The sequence below is a fragment of the Urocitellus parryii genome, chromosome 5 (genome assembly GCF_045843805.1).
Source record: "Urocitellus parryii isolate mUroPar1 chromosome 5, mUroPar1.hap1, whole genome shotgun sequence".
Taxonomy (NCBI): domain Eukaryota; kingdom Metazoa; phylum Chordata; class Mammalia; order Rodentia; family Sciuridae; genus Urocitellus; species Urocitellus parryii.
The window spans coordinates 198,468,000-198,490,544 of record NC_135535.1 but is presented as its reverse complement, the minus strand read 5'-3'; the positions used below and the strand labels follow the sequence as shown (position 1 = coordinate 198,490,544).

Below are 22,545 nucleotides of genomic sequence, written 5' to 3'. Positions count from 1 at the left end.
AAGCCTTTATTGTTTGTGCGGAGGTCTATAAAGTAGGGCACCAGTAATAGAGTGTTAAATCAATTTTGGTTTTTCAACTTCATCTACAGATACTTTTAAATGTCAAGTAATCTAAATCAAAGTCTCTTAATAAAATATTTTTGTTATTTTTTTGAAGCAGTATTAGATATATTAATAAGATTCGGGACCATGACCAATGGCGGAAGTGGATGTTTGTAGAATCTCTTTCTTAGTTAAAAGGGGGCCCATCTCATTGATTTTTAAGATCCAAGGACACTTTAGTTTATCCTCAGTGGTGGGGGCTGATGAGGGGCTGAAGTGTAAAGGGCTTCAATCTGAGATCAGTCAAATCTTTTCTGTTGAAAATATAATTGTTTTCAAAGTGCTCTTATCTCTATGGATATACATTCAGAGCTATTTAGTGGGCTATCTAATGTTCAAGGATTTGGGGGTGTGGGGGGCTTTAATAAAGTTGACATTAATTCTTACTTCATGTTTACGGGGTGCTAATAAAACTTCTGGACATTGTTGGTGTAATCTCATAAACGTGGGATTAATAAATGCCCTTGATAAAGACCCAGTGATTGGGAGTTTGCAGTGTTTCCTGTGGGTAGAATTGGCAGTATAATGGAAGAATAGCATGCATGTTTTAGAAAAGCTTGCAAAGCCATTATCGGATGTTTTAAATGGAAGAAGTTTAGATTAGATGTTAAAATTTAGGTGCTGCCATCACTGCAAGTTCTCTGAACCTGTAGGCTCACTTGAAAAAGCAGAGTGCCCTTTCCCTTGTTGGTTGTTTATTTCTGGGATGTTCTCTGCTCCAGTACTTAGAATCGCACAATCATACATTTCTAGAACCAGTGACCACATTATCTGGAATGTTCTTGAAGCCACTGGTTTGATTTTTTATTTCTGTCTGATTATTCGAAGAGATAGGAAGTTTTTTTTTTTTTTTTTAAAGAAAAATAGAGTTTTTTAGGAGCTAAATCCCAATTAATTTTTTAAAAGATGAACGTCTAGCCTGATAATTCACTGGCTTTGTGGTTGGGGTAGCTGGGGTGGGTGAGAAGCAGTTCTAGATTTACCTTAGATGTTCTGTTCCCTCCATGATCTTAGGTGGTTGCCCAAAACTTTGTCTCAGGTTTACCTTGAGGATACCTAAGAATGGGGTTTTTGCTAAAAGCTGAATGAAGGGGTTCAGTTATTTTATTTTTCTAGCTACAGGGAATTTTCAGTAGGGAACTGTTTTTCCCCCCACATAGTTGGAAATATGTCTGATTTACACGTATTCCTGACTCAGTGAACTGAGCCTGGCAATTCCTGGTGGTGGCTTGGTGACTGCCAGTCTTGCCTGGAAATGGTTGTTCTTAGCCAGATGTTCATGGGGTCAACTTTTTGCTCTGGAGAAAGCTGATACGTGACATTGGGAGGTATGCTTCATTTTCTAGAGGTCCATTCCCAAATAAACCTCTTGGTTGTGACACCACAGACTCAGTGTTGGAGGAACTTCCCGGAACACCTCCTGAATCTTTTCACAGGACAGGGTGTTGAGCCTGGAGGAGGAGGAGCGGCTTGTCCTGGGGCACTTCTGGCTCTCACCTTCCTAATGACCCGGGACCGCTGAAGGTCAGCGTGGTGGGCCATGTTTTCTTCCTTACACTCCAAAGCAGAAGCCCTCCTGGTTTCTTCTCCATTCTTCCCAGCCTAGAAAAGAGCCGGTGGGGTTAGTTGGGTTCTTGGGTTTTCCCACAGTAAACTTTCCTCTGAGTTGTAATGTTGCTTTCCTTTTTCTTTTAGCAATAGGCGAATATGAAGACCTCAGAGCAGAGAACCAGAAAACAAAGGAGAAGGTTTGTACTTTACCCTTTTCTTCCCTTTTCTTCCATGTGTGAAAGCCTAGGCAGCGTAGTGTATTGTTCAGCCACCAATTTCAGTTAAATGTGAATGAGGGTTTTTTTTCCCCCTTCTTTTCTCTTGCATGTGTGGTTCAAGCTAATATCAACTCCAGGCTCCAGATGGTAAAGAATAGCAGGCATGCCACAGTAGGCGCAGCTCTGGGAGATTAACGACACAGCTAAATGTGTGGTGAGGCACTGGGCCAAGCAAGCTAGTCCCCAAGAATTGCACTTTTTCCTGACAGTCAGATTTGTGATTCTGGGGATGAAATTGAAGGCCTTGGACATTTGCCTTTAGGACCTAGACATGTAAGATCCTGGAGAGAACTCCATGGAATTAGTGCTTAGTGGTTAGCCGATACTGCCATAAACCTGCTGTATAGATACTTCTTCTGCCTGTGTGAATAATATGAGAGAAGTTGAAAAGCACCCAGTGTGAAGAAGGGAAACCTGGTGAAGGGGAAGTCTGGCAGTATAATTTTTTAACTGTTAAGTAGCTGAATTCTTTATAAACTGTATCCATTTGACTCTAGCAATGTCCATATAAGATTTGGGAATGTTTGCTGATATCTGTCTGTGTATCCATCCCCCCACACATGTGCATACCTACATATACACATACACACATATACATACATGTGTGGCACCTACAAATACACATACACACATATACATACATATGTGGCATGTATGCATGTGTGTATGTGTATGTCTGTAGCCCCCTATAAATTTAAGGGAGGACAAATAGAAGGTCAGAAAAGTAGAGGGAGTGAGTAGAAAATGAAAAATAAGAGGTAGCAAACAGTATTGTCTGTGGTTGTTTTTAGATATAAATGAAATTTGCTTTTAAAAATTATTTTTTTTGTATAGACCAACTATTTTAAAGCATTATAACCCTAGTGGGAAATTAATAAAAAAGGTCCGTAGTGGTTATTAAATAAGAAGGGTAGTTGTCACTACTATAAATTATGAAATCTCATCATTAAAATTTCAGAGTAACATTGTAGTAAAAATTGGTAGTGAGCTAAATAGTTGTGAACCTTGTGGCTTATTTGGTATTATTTATTGGGCCATGGAGAATCGTGTTTAACTGTTTCACTCATATTAATTTGCCACCTTTAGTTGTGGTGTGGTTAGTGATATTAACAGTAAGTACTCTGTTTCAAAGCGGGTTATAATAGATTTTTGGATAATTACTTTCCACCTACTTCTAAGGGTCCTTTGCTCTTTTATAAGTTAACCCCTGGTGGTCTGTGAAATCTCAAGTTTCTTCTCTTTCCTTCATCATACAATTCAGGGAATGCTAGGTGGGGATGATTAAAATGTCCGTGATAGAAGTGGCTGGTCCTCACCTCTGTGTTAAGGGAAGAGTCCATAGAAATTGGCTTGGCCAGATATTTCTCCTTCCCTCACCATAACCACCCTAGTAATAGATGTCCTGAACGTATCAACAGGTGAAGAGGGTGTGTTCCATCTGGCATGCCTGGATCCTGATAATTTCAAAACACATGTACTGCATGGTGCTTAGATTAGATAGCTTGATCCTCTTTCATGAATTACCCATCCTCCCACTAGGGAGGAGAAAGAGGCTGCCAGGTCGTCAGCTCATGGAGTCTTGCTTAGCTGCTCCTGGCCCTGGAAGGGTGAGAGCAAGGCAAGTTGGGAGGTGGTTGATTCAGAAGAACACTCTGACACACCCCAGGAGACGTGAGGGACAAAGCAAACCTGTGTCTTCATGTGGTAGAGAAAGAAGGATGCAGACAGAAGTCAGTAACAGAGGAATGAGAAGACTAAATCATAAATCATTTTTGCTTTATCTTTTCTTCTTCCTTAATCCTTACTATGTGTAGACCTAGCAGCACCCTAAAAATAGGAGGTGCTCTGTAAGCATCTCTTGGTGGTGGTGGTGATGGCTGTTTAACTGAGAGCCACTTTCTGCAGGGAGGTTTTAAGTGAGCCGTCTGTTATGCAAGTGGAATTATAGGTAAAATGCATTTGGTCAAAGAAGGATTATACGTTACCCTAGCCCATTAACTGTTTACATGCGTCTCTGTGCAGAGTGTGGCCTAATACTTTTGTAACATCTGTAGGCATTGTTGACCTGCTTCTGTCCTAATTCTTAAAAATAACTATTAACAGAAAGGGGAAGAAAAGAAATGAAAGCAATAAGGAATGCTGTGTGGTTGGGTAAAACAAAGTAGAGTGGTTTTAAGTTCACTGCACTCTGTTTACCTCCTGTTAAAAGACTAGCTTGCTTATTACTGCAGATTTTTTTCCCCAAAAGGGGGGCCGTGTTACAAAGGAGGGAAGCATATAATAAAAGCCTTTTATACAACATAGAATGAGTAAAAGCAGCTTTAGTTCCGGAGGTGGTAAATGGAGGACACCATTTTCTCTGGGAAAGCACTTTCTTGTGCCGGGCTGGGGGAGCTTTGTCCTGTCCACTTCAGGAAAGACAAGCCGCCATCTTTGTCTGATGGCCCCCACCTAGAGTCCAGTTAAATCTGTCAGGGATAGCCTTCTAGAGTAAGGCTTGTTTTTTTTTTTTTTTTTTCCTTTTTGCCGTTTTTAATTCGATATGGGGAAATTCGGCAGGAGTAGGGGAAAAGAAAAATAGATGGCAAGGTATTTCTGCCTTCCATGTGTTTCTGTTAGGTCTGATTATCTTAGCTGCCAGGCAGGAGCCTTGTCAATTGGAAGAGGCAGTGGATGTGACTCCTTTGGGTAGGGTCTTCTTGCCTGATTTGGGTCTTCTCTGTTGGGGCAAGTGTCAGGATCCATGGTCTTCAGGGAAGGCAGTTGCTTATGAGGTTGTTTATTAAGAAGCCATTGTGGGACATCTGTCCTCCTATCTCCCTCATCTAATGCACCAAACAGCCCCATGGGCTCCATTTCGTCCATGCATGAATTGGACCTCAGCTGGAGTGAGTTTCCTGAGGTCAAACAGGTAGGTAGTGTCAGAGTCAAGATTCAAACTTGGGTCTTCCAACACAGTGCTCTCTTACAAGCAGGTAAACTGATGGGAGCAAAGTGACTCATTCCCCACAAAAGTCCTCATTTTATTCTTTATCATTGGTGTGTGAATTTCCCACAGCAAATTGTCAGACTCAGTACTTTTCTGGGTCATGTGCCTTTACCATTCATCAGTTTGTGTTGAAAAATTGAAAAATGAAATCAGTCTCATGTCAGAAGAATTCGTGTGTGTGTGTGTGTGTGTGTGTGTGTGTGTGTGTGTGTGTCTGTGTTTCTGTATGTCTGTCTCCCTCCCTCTTTTGCAGGATTCTGACTAGGAGCAACAGAATGTTGACGATTTTATGGTTTTTATCAATAACTTTAAGGTTGGAATCAGATTCTGTTTGAGTTTATAAGGAAAGCTTTTTTGAAGGAAAACCTTTCTGTCAGATGCCTTCTGAGCACCAAAGTATAACGAAAAATACATGAATGTTCTACTCTTGAGTTAAAACTCTGTCCAGGGCACAGACAAGTTGACAAGTATTCATGATGAGTTAGCAGTCATTGTATAAGCAGGTGTCTGGAGCCTGGTGGTGGAATGGAATAAAACATAAAAAGACAAGGTTTCTGTTCTTCCCAAGTGACAAAATTGGGTCAACTTGAATGTTTGGATTATATGTCACTTATTTTTATTTTAAATCTCTTCGAACTCTCTCACAAGCAGAATTAATTGCTTTTTATAGTAAACCATCTGCATATTTCTTATATACTTGTCACATTTATCAGCCAGAATTCATTATTATCAAAATATTAAAAAGGTTCTAAGCAGTTGGTTCAGGTTGCCTTAAAGTATAAAATAATCTTGAGACTTTTGTGTTTTAACGTCAAGGTAAGTGGGAATTGTGAAAGAGTGCTATTTGCTACTTTTACCATTAATTTTTGTCCATTTTCTAAGTAGCATCATCAATTGTATGTGAAAAAATCAGAGAGCCTATCACATTTAAGGTAGCAACTCTTCTAAGTCTGTATTTGGGGGCCTGGCAAAATAGATGATGATATATTTGGAATCAACCAAATAAAAATGTGTCCCTTTGCTTGTGTAGCAGTTACCATATTTAAATGTCAGCCATGCTTTTACAATTGAAGGGCATTCTCTTCTGACTCACTCAGGATCTTTGTCATAATCCTTTGGGTTTTTTGCTTATATGGGGGAAAAGTCTTATTGGGCTTTGAATGGAATGGCTTTCACATTTCTCAGGGTGGCGGGGGTGTGTGTGGAGTGTGCAGAGAAAGAAGGAACTCTGTATAATAGAAGAATGTCTGTCGTTAAATAGTAAGTATTTATGTTTAATATTATGTTCAGAGATCGAGTTTTGAAATGCATAAATGTTTAAGTGGCTGATTAGGAGCCGTTTGGGTGAGCTGCTGTACCAGTGCATCAGGCGGCTCTGTCAGCTTGCCAGGAACAATGACTGAAAAGGGAATGAGGCAGACACTTTCCAAGAGTTGTGTTTCAAGAAGCAGGCTATATGATAGTGTTTGCGTGTTGGCTCAGTTGTCTATTGTTAAAATTTCTTCCTCTTGTGTAATATTCAGAGGTGAAGGTCCCAAAGTATTTTATTTAAAAAAAAAACCATAAAGAAGCCACTTTAAAGAACAAGATATGCATCCATTATGCTAACTATTCATGCATAATACATCCACATACATGCAGTTTCTTTGAGACAGAGTGGCAAGTGGTTGTGCCAGAGAAAAAGTAATTACTTAGCAGTTTGAAAGTGAAAATGAGTCTCTTATTAACAGCAATCTATCCAGAAACAAAGAGCAAGGATCTCAGTTCTGATGACATGTGTTTCCATCTAACACACAAGACCTAGAATTTGGAGAATGCTGTGAGACAGCTTGGGGGGACAGCTACTACTTCTTTATTGCCTATGAAAATTGGAGGGAAAGAACTTTGAATTGGAAGAAAGAACACCAAAAGAGAAAGAGAGTAAAAGGAATTCCATGCTAGTGGGAATGATTTAATGTCTCGCATTCTTTAAGGATACACCTGTAGAAATCCAGAAAGCACAGTTGAGTACTAGCCAGACTTACACAGGTGGAACAGTAGAAGTGTCAGTTACTAAAAATGTTTCGATGGTCCTCTCACCGCATCACCAAGGATTCTAAAAGCAGGTAAATAGGTAATTCTGCATAATTCTGATGCCATGCATGTTTACAATTTAAAATATGGTAACCAGATGTGAAAGAAATGGACTGCAAGAGATATGACCTAGGGTTGAGACCTCTCCATACCTGGTGCCATTGCCTTTGCTCTGTGTTCCTGCAGCAGTGTGGCATTTTTCTCGTTTTACCAGGTGTCCTCACAAATTGCTTGTTTTATTGTTGGTTTCTTGGTAAAGATACGTTTTATGAGCACACAGTGTCTGTGGGGTTCCACACTCCCCTCAGTGCTTAGCACGGTGCCTGGCAGGTATGGGTTTGGCATGAGTTTGTTCAGTGCTCTGAGGACAGAAGTCCAGATATTCAATAATCACAGGTGGCATGTGATTAGAAGTTCAATTCAGTCAACTGTAAGGTATTTGTATATAGATTGTCCCCTCTTGGTGATGTTTGCAGGCAGGTGCGTGTGTCTGCCTCTTGGGTCGCAAATTGTCCTGTCTAGAAGATGGCAACCTTCCATTGCATTGTGTACCAGAAAGATAAAAATGAATTTTATAGTAACTAAAATTAGACACAATTGAGAATGTTGAAGGTTTTTCTTGCATAAAATATATACAAAGCAAAAGATAAAGCTGTCTTGCTACTATCAGTATCAGTTATCTGTGCTTCAGCTGAGCCTGGTAAACAGCCACTTTAGTGTTGGCAATAGTTGGATGATGGTCGAGGGGGAAAGAACTGAGTAGCCCATGGTGGAGGGGGGAAAGTACGGAGATGCTAGTTCACACTAGAGGGACTTTGCTCTGCACAGCAGCCTGCCAGCACTCTGAGATCCTGGTTTGGTTTTATCTGCCTGGATGAGGCTCAAGGAAGAGATATGGAAAATAGCCGGAGCTTCTGATATTAAGGATTTTCAAAACTAGCGAGGCCAATGTTTGGTCAATTCACTACTCCACAGAGAGCCAGAATCGAAACTCTAGAATAGCTGTAGTGTTACCCAGCTTGCTTAAACCAGCCAGCACTCACGCTGCTAAGTCTTACCCCAGCCTTGAGCTGCAGAGAATTGTTGGGCATCCTAATTAAATGACGTGGGCCCAGGAACATCTGTTGCTTTTGCAAAGTCTTCATGAGCAATTCTCAACACAAAAAGAAGCAGTTTTTATAGATGGTGCAGCTGCATGGGCAGGGCAGAGCAAAGGGTGGGATGGGTGAGGGGCCTCTGTGTGGCAGAAAGATGCATCTCTACCAAAAAGACCCGTAATCTTTGCTAACTTCTCCCTGTTTATAGAATGATAGATTGCAAGAGATGTTTCTGGATCTACCTAAAATGAAATAAGTGGGTGTTTGAATTCTTGTTTAGCAAATGGGTACATCTTTCATATTTTGATCAGTTCTAGTTTGGAGTAAGTGAGCTGCATTTGTAGCATGTGTAAACTCACCCCCCCACACACACCCTTTTCAGCGTAGCAGATGGTAAATTCTGTGACTGCCAGTTCTATCATAATGTGGTTGCAGAAAATAGAAAGCAAAGCGATATGAAGGCCCCTGATGGAACACAGCTGGGCTTAGGGGGAGACCATGTGAATCTGTTGGTGTTAAGTAGAGGGCTAGTGTGAGCTGGACTACAAAACTGCTTACCTGCATGGCAGCCTGCGACTGATGTGGAGACCTGTTATTAGCTAGAGCCTGTCTCCCTGGGCCTTATGAGTAGAGAGCATAGACAAAAAGTCTGTCTTCTGGGTAACTGGTACCCGCCTGTCTGAGACGACCAGCAAATGGTAGCTGTGTTGGTGGCTGGTGGTTGGTCTCTGTTTGTTTGTTTTTCTTAGCTGTTCATGTCTCTTTTTAAACATTTTTTATTATTTTGTAATTTGCTCTAATTAGTTAAATATGAATGCACTTTGATACATCATACATAGATGGAGTATAATTTCTCCTTCTTCTAGTTGTACATGATGTAGAATCCCACTGGTCATATAGTTATATATGTACATAGGATAATAACATCTTGATTCATTCTATTGTCCTTCGTACCCCCATGCCCTCTCTCCTCCCTTCACTCCCCTCTACCTAATCTAAAATAACAATATTCTTCTCTATCCCCTCACACCCCTTATTGTGAATTAGCATCCACATGTCAGAAAAAACATTCAACCTTTGTTTTTTGGGGATTGACTCAATAAATGAACCAAGGAAGTGAACAGACACTTCATAGAAGAAGAAATATAGTTGATCAATAGATATATGAAGAAGTGTTCAATATCTTTAGCAACTAGAAAATGCAAATCAAAAACTACTCTAAGATTTCATCTCACCCCAGTCAGAATGGCAATCATCAACAATAAATGTTGGTAAGGATGTGGGGGGAAAGGCACACTCACACATTGCTGGTAGGACTCCAAATTGGCGCAACCCTTATGGTGAGCGGTATGGAGATTCCTGTTTATGTTCTTGTCATGCAGTCTTAGTGACAATTCAAGCTATGTGAGATTTGGATGAGCCTCTGGTTCCTTCAGAAGAACCACTCTGAAACACCAACTCTTGGATGATGGCAGTTTTCACAGGGCATCCCACGCTTTCAGAAATGCCAAATTAATTCAGGAGTAAAACAGAAAATTAACAGAAAATTAATCCAGAAGTTATACAGCAGATATAGATATTTCATCAGCACTCATGACTCAGGCCCTTGAGTCCAGTCACAGGTTGAAGATTTTTGTGCCATTCATCCCTAATCTTTTCCCTGTTTCCTAGAGTACAGCTTCTGTCATAAATTTTATATTTATCCTTCTATTTCATGCTCATATATTTTTGTATATACCATACATATCAAAATATATGTACATATAATATAAATATATGAAATGTTTTTGTGTGCTGAAGACATCATTTGATATGTGTTCTGCTACTCCTTTTATTCAACATTATAATATACGTGTGCGTGTGCGTATATATGGCTTTAAGTTATTCGTTTTCACTGTTCTATAGTGTATTTTGTGAATATACCAAGACTGTCATTATTAGAAATGCGGAACATTTGCTGGGTGTGGTAATGCATGCCTGCAGTCCCAGTGGCTAAGGAGGTTGAGGCAGGAGGATCACTAGTTCAAAGCTAGGCTCAGTGAGGCCCTAAGCAACTTAGCAAGATCCCTTTCTCAATATAAAAAATAAAGGGTTGGGGATGTGGCTCAGAGGTTAAGCACCCCTGGGTTCAATCCCTGGAATTAAAAAAAAAAAAAAAAAACTTGAACATTTTTGTACAGTTCATCTTGTAACATGGCTGGAAATTCTCCAGGTGTAGACACCTGGAACAGCAGTGCTGACTCAGAGGGGATGTGTGTTATCAATTTTGATAGAATATTATTTCTAAAGTAGTTATCCTAATTTATACATACAGCAGAATATGAGTTGCCAGATTTTAGAATGCTCAAGTGCTCAGATTTTTTTTTTTTTTAGTTTTTGCTAGTCGAATAGATGCTCTCACTATTTTAATCTGGATTTGTCAAATTATTAGTGGCATCATAATTTTCAGATCATTGGAATTTGAAATTTAAAAACGAGTTGAAATCCCACCGTATTTATTTGACGTGTTAGTCATCAAATGCATCTTAAAATTCTGCTTTATTTATTTGGTTCTTTTAGGGAATTAAGTATTCCCAGGAAATTCAGTTTTTTTCCTTGCGGCACTGGGCCTTAAACCCAGGGATGTTTTCTGCTGAGCTACATCTCCAGTCTTTTTTATTTTTAATTTTGAGTCAGGGTCTTGCTATTAGACCAAGCTGGCCTCAAATTTATGATCCTCCTGCTTCAGCCCCCAGTTGCTAGTGTGTACACCATGCCAGGTAAAAAAATCATTTTTAAATTATTATCCTGATAACTAAAAGTTGCTTTTTAAAGTTTCAGGTAGCTTTGATAAAAATATCTCTAATCATGTCTTCCCTGTTTCATGTAACTCAGGGTGAACTGAATTCAGTTCTCATAATGACTTTTTGATTCCTAAAAATATCACTAATACCATCCTGGGCTGTTGAAACAGGAGATATTTGTTTCTATACAACATGTCTAAAAATTGTCACGTTTTAATAGTTATTTTTGCCTTTTATGGTCTTGTCCCTCAAAGTCTTTTCAAGGACTTCTCTCACCTTTTTGAATTAAAAACCAGTTTTATAAATGATACATGCTTATTGTGAAATAAGTTTATCTTCTCTCCTTTGCTACCTTGCAGCCAAAATACTGGGGGGTTGGGAGGGAGCATGGTATATCGTGTTTTCCTGGGTGAGAGTGTGCAAGGGTGTGTGGCAGCACCTTGCCTTCATTCAGTCCTCTCTCCGTTGGCCCCCAAGAGTACAGCAGTGAGCTGGGTTGCTGAACCCATGGGGAACTCAACTTGTGGATGAGCAGGGTGTTGGCTGCCAGGGGCACCTGAGAAAGATGCACACTCCCACAAAGTGGCACAGTGGAAGGGTCTTTGCTAGCATGTGCTACACCCTGGGTTTGATCCCCTACTCTAGGGAAAAAATGATACAAACATACCTACTTAAAAAGAAGTGCAAACATTCTCTTAAAGAACGAGTACACTTTAACTCAAGGATATTAAATTGGTCTGTTACTGAGGAGATAATGAGCTATAGGGTGACTCATTATCTTAGAAGGTCTAAGAAAATTGGACAGTTCCGTACTAGTTGAGCCGAACAGCCATCTTGTACTATTGGTGCTTTTTAAAGATGTTTTGTTTTGTTTTGTTTTCAGAAAATTGTTGCTGCCTATATGTTTACTCTTGCTCACCTTTCCAAACTTAAAATTTATGATATAAATTTAACATTTTTTTTTCTCATTTCAGTGTGACAAAATTAGGCAAGAACGAGATGAAGCTGTTAAAAAACTGGAAGAATTTCAGAAAAGTATGTAAGCACTTCAGTGGAATTATTATACATATATACCTATTTTTGTATTATGTAAGTAGAGATATATAATTAAAATTGTCTTTCCATTTGCCCAAAAGGTGCCTTGACATTACTGGGATCTTTTTTTAAAACATTTTTTAGTTGTAGATGGACACATTTCCTTTATTTTTATTTATTAATTTTTTTATGTAGTGCTGAGGATTGAACCAGTATCCTCACACGTGCTAGGTGAGTGCTCTACCACTGAGTCATATTCCCAGCCCATATTACTGTGATCTTTAAAGAAATGGAATAGTATTATTATTTTATGAAGGCATTATTATTATAGTTTTAGTAGAAAATCTTACTGTACAAAAAGTTAAAAGAGAAAAAATTACTTTGTTATATTGGCTACTTGAGAAAAGCTAATGTTACCATTTTATAGTCTTGTCCTTCCTGTTTTTTTTTAAAATTTGTGTAATATGTTTATATCAAAATGCATATTTTGCATTTGGTCTGGTGGCCTACTTTTCTCAGTAGACAGTACTTTATCACATTTGCATGTCGGTAGAGCTGTACATTTTAATTGTTGCCCATAGCATTCCATCATATAATGGTACCATGTTCTTTCATTAATAGATTATTTATGGGTTTTAACTATTATAATTAATGTCATGGCAAGTACACAAAGTACACAGCTTTATAGTAATCTGATTAGTTTCTTAGGTTAATTCTTAGAAAGGAATTATGTTGGAGATTTATTCTGCATCTTTGTGGCTATAACTAACAATACGGTGTTATATACTTAGAATGTACTAAGAGGATAGATCTTATGTTAAGTGTTCTAAGTAAATCATAGGGGTTGGGGTATAACTTAGTGGTAGAGTGTTTGCCTAGCATGCATGAGGCATTGTGGTGGATGGATGGATAGATGGATGGATGGATAGATAGAGTGGGAGGAGACTGTGGGAGGTAATAGATGTATCTAGGACTTAATGGTGAGTGATGGTTCATGGATGTGTATACTTGCCCCTAAACTCATCAGGCTGTATACATCAAATACATATAGCTCTTTACATGTCACTTAATGCTTTAATAAAATGGTTAAAAAAAGAGAAAAGCAGTTATAGGATCACAGAGCTTAGATATGTTTAAGAGTTTGAATGTTTGAAATAGCGTTTTCACCAACCAAGGAAAGTTATGTTCCCACAAAAGTAATAATAATATTCTTCTAAATTTTTACTATTATTTTTTATGTGACATAAATCTGTTATTTATTCCCTAAGATAGAACATAGCCAATCAGACCTGAAGTGTCAGATGGAAATATGTCACCGGGAAAGAGCCAGACAGTAGCAGGGAAAGTGACCCCCTTCCTTTGGAAGCCAAGGCTTTCTCTGTCATTCTGCTGATGCTATCTCAGTCAGGTTATTTGATTATATCATAAAGTGTTGACTTGGTAACAGCACTTCAAAACATTAGACACTTCTGGAAGGTAAAACAGCCATAAAAATGCAGCATTATAGTTAAATTTCAATAACCACTTTATTTCAGCATCTGACTACAAGAAAGAAAATCTGAGGGTAATCTTGTGGGTATAACCTATCTTGGGAGGCTGGTATGCTGTGATAGAAATACCTCTTACTTGTGAATGCATGAATTGCAGTTGCACGTGACTTTCTCCTTGGCTAGTGCAGGATCAGTGGGATATGCTTACACTGTGCTGGCACCCATCACCTCTGAAACAGTGATCCCACTGGCATTGTTACCAATTAATGTACTTGAATTACTGATAGAGGATTGGAGTATTGTGTACAGTGGGGATAGTTCAAGTTTCCTATGGTTGGATTTATCACAAAAGATTTTGATCCAGATTTTGCTTCTTGCATTATGCAAAAATGGAAGCAAATCCCCCCCTCGGCCTTTTGAGTAACAGGTAAACTCGGCTTCCATCTTCCATTTCCCTTTCCTTTGTGTCTTCCTCTAAACACCTTTGATAGTTTAAAGAATTTACATTTTTTTCCTTCTGAGAAACTCAGGTTAAGACCTGAAAGGATTAATTGAAGCTAGCACAACAGTCGGTATCGTTGTATGCCTTTAATTTTTACCTTTATTAGGCCTACTAATTAAAGTTAAAAAAATGGAATAAGAAAACCTTAAATATTTCTTTAAAAAATTGTATCTGAGCTAAACAATTCATGACTTTTGAACAGAGGTAGAATTTCAGATCTGGAAGGGGGTTTGGCCATATTTTTCACCAGTGAAGAGCTCCATTTGGTGTGAATCCATGTAGTAGATACTTATCTGCATTAGTAAAATTGAGATTAATGGTCCTGCTTTATAGGCTAAGTATTAAATGAGATAATTTATGTAAAAACACTTAACACTATACCTGTCATATAGTAAGTGCTTAATGAATGTTAGTGGCTACTACCACTGTTATCTCCTAAGCCATCCAGAATGTCAGGACTCCATTAAGTAGTAAGAGTTCATGTTGCTGACCTTCAGGAAGTTGGTGTATATGGGTCTGTACATTTGGACAGCTGTGGGGAAAAGTTTCTTTTGGCACAGGGTTGAAATCTGGAATCCCTGTGATATTCATGGGCCAGGCCTCGCTCTCCAAGTGTGGGAAGAGCAGTTCAGTAAGGCTCAGGAACACCTTTGTCAGGCCCCAGAGCAGTGTGCTTTTCCTAGGGGACATATGTTCCTATCCATAGTTCCATGCCATTCTTGGTCCTCTGCCAGTTCTCCCTGAGCCTGCCTCCTGGTCTTTCTACACAGAGCAATGCCATGTTTCTGCAAACATGGATTCTTGTGAAAGGAGAAGTAAATAAAGTCCTTTCAAGTACTTGAAGCCCCAGAGTTGGAGTCTGGGTTCTGTTTTAGGTCATACCAGTTTTCATACATGTGTGCCAACTTCCTGGCTGGTTCTTTTTTTTTTTTTTTTTTTTTAAAAGAACATATAGTATAATTTCATTCATATGAAAGTCAATACAGGTAGACTAGACCAATAGTGATAGACACCTGGATGTTGGTTACTTTTTTTTTTTAAAAGAGAGAGTGAGAGAGGAGAGAGAGAGAGAATTTTTTTTAATATTTATTTTTTAGTTCTTGGCGGACACAACATCTTTGTTGGTATGTGGTGCTGAGGATCGAACCCGGGTCGCACGCATGCCAGGCGAGCGCGCTACTGCTTGAGCCACATCCCCAGCCCTTTTTTTTTTTTTTTTGAGATGGGGTTTCACTATTGTTGTTCTTAAACTCATGAGCTCAGCATCCTCCCGCCTCAGTCTCCTGAGCATCCGGGACTTCAGGTGTGCGCCACCACGTCCCACTCCCTGGCTGTTTCCTGAGGAGTCTGATGTTGAAGGAGAAGCTGTGTTGTGTTCACCGTGTGTGCTGCAGAGATGTCTTTCTACATATTGCTGGGAGGTGGAGATGGACAGGAATTTTGCTCAGGAAACAACGCCTTGTAGTTAAAATGATGCCTTTAACTATAATGAACTAGAATGGATAGTGAAAAAGTGGAGTCACCTTGGGAGTGAATTTGGCTTGGCTTTTCCTGGTAGAACTCTGTGATTTGGCATATGTCAAACTCATGAGCTCAAGAGGTCCTCTCTCCTCAGCCTCCTAAACAACTAGGAGGCCTTGATGTTGTCAGATATAAAACTACTGTGATGACACCTACTTTGTAGGATCATTGTGAGGATTTGTAGGGGAACAGGTATAAAGGGTTTAGCACGAGGCTGGACACATAATCCGGTTCAGTAAATGGTGATGATAGTTGTTGCCTAAGCATTTCTCCACTACAGGGAACGTTCTTGTAAGAGGGTATTCACGATGAACTCCATCCTCCCCACAAATAGGAGCACGTCCTTTGTACATAGCATCATGCTGGATTCAAAAGCACCAGACACATGTGAAACAAAAATCCCTCTTTTAATGGTCACAGTTAGTGGAAGACAAGAGCAAAAATTAAAACAAAGCCACCCCGTTTCCCTGCAATGTGACATGTCCTGTGGGTGGCATAAAGGTGAGAGTGCTTTGAGGTCACAGATGAGGAAAGACCAACTTTTCTAATCCAGCTAGACTGGTGGAAATAACAGCTTATGTGCTTTTAGTTATACTATTGAGTTCTTAGGGCCTTTTTTTATTATAAAAAAATTCAGAGTTTTTCAAAACTGAGAAAATAGTTCAATGAACCCTCGAATGTCCATGGTCCAGCGTCAACAGTTGTCAGCCTGGCTGATCATGTTTTCTCTGTGTACACAGGCCCTCTTACTACTGACCTCTTACTTTACAACTGATGCCAGTAACTATATCATTTTAATATTTCCTCACTACCTATTTTACTATGGACTCCTTAAAAGATTAGTTTTTTTTTCTTTAAAGCATAACTGCAGTATTAAATTCTCTTAGAGTTTATCTTTTTTAAACCTTATTTCATTAAAATGTGCAATGGCATAGGTATGGTAGCTGTAGATCATGGATGTTAGGAAGAAGACCTACTTCAGGACCATAAAAATAGACAGCTAAAGGTTTTAAAAACTTTCATTCTTTGAAAGGATACACATAAATTTCTGTATTAAGACTATTTCTGCTTTATATCATGTGACCTGACTTTTGCATTTGGAAATGGAGTCCTGCTTTTCTAAAAATATAAATGGCCTTTAAAGTATTCTTCCCTTTGGAACCCAGGAAGTTGGTAAGTGAGCTATCTAATTTAGCATTGGGATAATTTCTTAAACTAAAAATCATAGCACAATGAAGAATTCCTACTCTTCCCTCTTTGAGGAAGAAATGAAGACCCCACCTGATGGAGTCTACCACATCAGCCTTGGAGAAAATGTGGGCAGGTACTCCTTGGCCAAGTCTATCAAGTTAAATCACAGCGCAGCTTTTACAAAATACTTAGAAAATAAATGCCCCCCGCCCCCTTTGCTAGGCCTAAACCTCAATACTGTGGAATGATTTTTCTTACTCTTTCATGAGCAAGAATGTTATTGAATAAAAAGTCAAATTCCTATGAAAAATGCAGAGTGTTTATGTTTTTGTTATGAGAGTAGAAATACCAGATTGTGGCAGAAGATGTCAAGTAGTTAAGGCTAAAAATTCAAAGTAATATTTGATGTTGTAAAAATTGTATAGGTTTCTTTTCTCTTTCCTTCACATTTTTGAAGAACCTACCTTGTAAACATAGTGATAAAATGCCAGGAATATTAGGATTTTAAGGAAATAATAGAGCCTATTATTTAAACTACAATATAAAAGGCAATTATATTGATGAAGAGCTACATGGGCTTTGTGTGTGTGAATAAACTTGGCCTGTGTTCAGCTTCTATTTGTTCTTCTGGCATAAACACATATTGTGTGTGATTCCAGTTTAATGGGGACCCGTTTGTATGCCAAGCAGCTGCATTTTAGGACCTATTGCGTGATTTCATAGCTCTCTGAAAATTGGTTCTATTCAGAACAAGAGATAGAAGAGGACAAGGGGGGTGGTGTGGGGGAGCTTCAACACACAATCATTTCTTTTCAATTGGAGCCAGAAAGGTTGATGACAACATGACCATTGTGTTGTAATGATAAGACCACTAAGGCATCTGTACCTCTCATCAAGGCTTTCACACCACAGCAGATACAATTTAATTCACTGCTCTGTCAGTAGTGCTGATACCATTATGCCGTCTGTCTCCACAGTTATAATCACTGTCCTCTGAGAAATGCAGTTGAAATGATCTTGAGCAGTCAAAGAAACTCTCAATTAAGGCTGCCACTTCCAATGTGTCAGATTGTGTCTTATGCACTTGGTACAATTTTCACTTCCAATCCTGTTTATTTACAATGTCTACCAGTAATTACGCTTAACGTGTCATTTAGTGAGGGGGGCCCCTGCCAAGCCGATTGTTGGGTGCTGCTGTACCATTGAGTGGGAGTTTCTCGAAGTCAATGCCATCAGCAGCTTTTAGGCCCTGATGGGATGCAGTAGTAATGTTGATAATGCAAGTATCGTGCTCATCAAGTCATAATTAGATGCCACTCAAATGTGCCACTTGTAATAACAGTGTTGATTCATGTTTTTCTCGGTGACTGCAACTACTAATTAGTTAAGTGGTTTTTGGTTGGCCTGCATTTGCGGCAGATTATTATTACCCCTGAAAAAATGTCAAGGTTAGAGATGTTTCTGGCCATTTAGTGCTGCTTTATGAATTTGAATATTAACATAATAAGAACTTTGGACAGACTTAGGAAGTAATACATTTTTTGTATTTAATTTGGAGAGAATTTTTTTCCCTCTGAGTTTAATCATAATTGCAGGTTAATTAAGCTTAAATGAAGCAAAAGTAATCTCTCTTTGTGTTATGTGAGCCCAGAGCTTTTTGCCTAACTTTGTTGAGTTTCACATTTGGGTCCTTTAATTTTTTTTTTAAAGCCAAACAAATGTCAATAAATATACATGTCTACAGTTAGGTGTAAGGTTCTGGGGATTTTCTTTTAACAAGAAATGTGGGTGAGTGGAATTGGCATTTTCTTAGTTGATCTTGAGCCTCAAAATATAATCCAAGTTCTGAATGACTCTGTACCTTTAAATCTCAATTTACATAAACCAGCTACTTAAAAATCTAAAACAGTTTCTTAAATGTTGGTAAAAAAATCAAGTAAAATTTGATTTTTTTCCCTTATTCCTACTGATAGCCTATGATAGAAACAATTTAAACCCCTGTTTTCATCACATGCTACATAAATCTCAGTGCTATGCTTCTGTGCTCTGGTGTTTGAAATAACAGTGACTGGCTTGTCACTCTTACAGAGTAATATTACAACTCTGAGTTAAGCTGCCACATAGTTATGTCAGTCAACTTAAGATTTATTTTCATTTTACTTCTTATTACCTAATTTTCTTTATTAGATCCACATGTTATATTCTTCTAAGAAAGACATCTTGCTGCTGTTCATTTGTGGGAGAGTCTTTTATTTGAATTAGCCGATATGTCTGTAGTGTCCATAGCCACATAGAAAATATATGCTTTACAAACCTCCTAAATGTATGTTAGAGTAGTGCCTGTTCTTTGTTGTGTTCTTTTTTTTTTCTTTCTGTGTTCAAATATGAACTAAGTTAAGTCAGGGCAGCTTCTTAAAAACTTTTCTTGATAATGGCTAAAGGCTAGCCAGAGAAAGAATTGAAGTATTTGTAATCATGGGACGATGTGTGGGCTTCTGGAATAGCTGACTAATCCTTGAATGCTGAGACTTTTTTCCCCCTCATTCCTAGTTTCTCACATGGTTATAGAGGAAGTTAATTTCATGCAGAACCATCTTGAAATCGAGAAGACTTGTCGAGAAAGCGCTGAAGCTCTGGCCACAAAGGTGAGTCTCTCTTCAAGGTAGGGATATTTCTTGAGTTTTCAGATTTCAGCTTGTTTTACTGGGGAGCGGCTTCTGCCCAGTTTGGCTCTGCCAGTACTGCAGTCACTCATCTCCCTATTCTGAGGGTGAAGAGAGGGATGCGGGTCTCAGAATCCTGGAATGGGATTATGTAAATATTTGCCTCGATGCAGAGGTGGTTTTGATTGTAAAAGGAGGGTTTGCCTGTGTGTATTTCCACAGTTGTGCTTTTTTTGCCTGGGACCAGGGTTCCGGAGTAGTCTGTTAATGTGCTGGACTTTCCATCTCTGCATTTGGTTCAGTGCTAACCAAGTTTAAAACTAACCAGGTGTGACATGAAAGAGCAGTGAGTGGGCCCTGCTGGGACTGATGGGAAAGCCAGCCTCCAGCCTTACATTTCAGGTGATTATTTGTGAGAGCAAAGCGAGGGCATGCAAAAGGTGACCTCGGTGCTCTGCTGATTGCCTCTAGCTGATGAATTTACCAAGTGTGTAATTTTCTATATTCTGTCTCATCAGAAGTACATTATTATTAAAGAATGTTTTTATCTCTGTCTTATGTATTTTGGGTTGGGTAAAATGCATCTGAACCACTTCATCAGAAAATGGATTACAGCAATTTTCAACCAAATTTCATTAGTAATGCTGGTTGTGTTTCTTTTCCTCCCCCAACCTCCCAACATCCACCACCTCGGGAGTATTTCTTTGGATGTGACTGAAATCCTACCACCAATAAATAAATAAATAAATTTAATTTGTATGCATTAGCAGTGTGCTTGCGAGAGGTATTTGCTTAATTGTTTGCATAACGACACTGCATTAGAATTCATAAGATATTCAATCAGAACTTAACTAAGAACATAAATGTGTGTGTGTGTGACTTCTCTCCTTTTATTTGTCTGAAGGATGCATAGCAACCAAGGCCCTTGGTTTGAAAACACCAAGAGCTTGGGTGCTCCTACTTCCTTTTACTCTGGGCCACAGCACCGGAGCTCCCCCGTCCACGATGGTGTAAGAATTCTCCTACCATTTCCTTTATCTCTTTTGAAATAGGCAGAGGGAAAAAAATTATATACAGAGCAGAGTAGCCGCTGTGACTCTTCTGGGGCCTACAGATAGCCTCTATACTCTCTCTTATTCTTAACATTAATTCCAGTTGGATTATAGACACTGGTCACCTCTCAGGATTGGCAGAGCTTATGGCCCACCTTTATTAAACAGGTAGCCTTTGGCAAGAGAATTGAGCCATATAGTCCAAATGTTCTGAGTGTCTGTGTGGATCAAGGTTGTCATCTTAGGCATTCTCCAGATCCCCTTGGTCCAGGAGCATGGTCCAGGCGTGTGTATGTTGGAAAGCTGCCAGGTATCCAGTGCTATCTCCACTTAGAAACCACTCTTGCCTAATCCCTAAGGTCATTCTTGCACCTCGGATTTTTAACTTACACCACTTGTTTCCTATCCTAAGAAGCCTTCTTGAAAATGGACATGTAGTTTGTTTCTGAGGGTACGATGTGAATTCATAGGGAATGGAGTGAGAAACAAATCAAGAAGCAGAATTAATCCAGCATTAATTAATAGATTAACCTATTAATCTATAGACATGCTCAGCAGATATGAAAGCAGAATTTGGAAGCTTCATTTTATGTGTGACACTAAGTGATAATAGAACATTCTGTTTCAGTATCAGTTCTCATTTTTTGAAAGTAGACTTCATTTTCTGAGCAGAGAATTTTCTGTAAGTTAATTATTTTCCTAAACTTTTGCCTTCAGATAAATGACAAATGGAATATTTAATTCTTACAATGTAATTTGACCTCAAAATTTTCTTAAAAAAAGTGTGGATAGTTTCTAAAATGTGGAAGCTAAACTGATAAATGTATACCAATTATTTTAAGTCAGAAAATTCAAAGCCATTTAATTTGCTTACTTTGTTTCTTTAAATATTCATTGAACTATGACAATATAAAAACTATTTAAATTTGAATATAGTAATAGGTTCATTTGGTGGGGGGGGGTCATGACTTACAAGGATTCCACGCAACAGGCAGTGTGCCGTTAATCTGTAACTTGATGAGTAGCTGCAGTGAAATTGCTTAGCCAAAATCAGTGAGTACAGACTTCTCAAAAATGTTCATAAGACATCAGGCATTGCAAATCTTGTATTTCTTCTTTCAAAATATGAAAATGGTGTTTGAGAGAAGACTTAGGATGCTGTGTGGTTGGGTTTTTCCCTCAAGCTAATGACTACTGAGTAGTTGTATTACAGATGACCCATAGCTGATGGATTTGAGTGCCTGGTTTGATAGAGGCTTGAAGCTCTTTTGAGAGTAGAAACTGTTAACTCTCAGGTTACCAAGTAGTACTGTGATGGTCTGGGAAGAAATATATTAAGTACCACATGGCAAAAATCAGCATTTTAATGAATATCCTGGAAGAATAAAATGTATAGATGCACACCTTATTTGAAGAAAACTAGCTGATAAATGATTTTTCAAAGAAAAATAAAAACTAAGCCTCCTTTTTTAGTAGAAGTAGCTAAACCACTTGCTGAACTCTAACCTGATCTGTAATATCTCATTTGATCTTCATATTGGGGATAGAAACTGTTTTTATCCTTAGTTTGCTGATGAGAAATGAGACACTGAAGGATTATATTAGTTCTCGAGACGTGTGTGCTAAGGCATCCTGTCAGTCTGCATCCGTGATGCTCAGTGTTGATTCACTGAGTCTGAAACAGTACTATGCTGGCCGTGTGGTCAGAGACTTGGATAAGTTACAGCGCATTTTTAAGGGTTTTTTTTTTCTTTACATGAATCTGTTGTTCTCCAGAGATTGTAATGTGCAGGGATGGGAGTCATTTGTTTAAATATTAGAAGGCAGAGTTATAATTTGTCTTCATTTTAAAAAATTTCTTCTTAAATTGATGTTTCACACTCAGAAAAGATGTCGTAGTATAAGAATTGACAAGATTCCTTGAGCCTCTTGGAAGGCTGAGCTGTAGCATTCATGGTTCACAGGACCCACGACAGCGTCTCCTAAAATTTTCCATCTTAAGGAAGAGGGGTTGGGGGCTTATGGGCCTCATCTCTTATCCCTGATCCCGTAGAGTAACATGGGGAGATAGGGACTAGGGACTGGGAAAAAGGAATTCCCTGAGTAGAGCTTCTGGGTCTTTCCTGGAAGAATCCATGGAATTTTTATAGCTTTTTCTAAGAGATTCTTCCTGATTCCTCAGGGAAGTTAGGGAAACCTCTTGGGCTCCAGACCATGG

General features: G+C 38.9%; 1 protein-coding gene across 1 annotated transcript in view; it reads left to right on the top strand.

Moving 5' to 3' along the window:
* Positions 1–1,808: 1,808 nt before the first annotated feature.
* The window catches only part of Shtn1 (shootin 1), an 80,030-nt gene continuing 59,293 nt past the window's right edge, over positions 1,809–22,545 (top strand). The window contains exons 1-3 of the mRNA XM_026389127.2: positions 1,809–1,850; positions 11,848–11,908; positions 19,163–19,257. Coding sequence (XP_026244912.2) covers positions 19,171–19,257 — 87 coding nt within the window. The 5' untranslated portion in view covers positions 1,809–1,850; positions 11,848–11,908; positions 19,163–19,170. The remainder of the gene's footprint in view (positions 1,851–11,847; positions 11,909–19,162; positions 19,258–22,545) is intronic.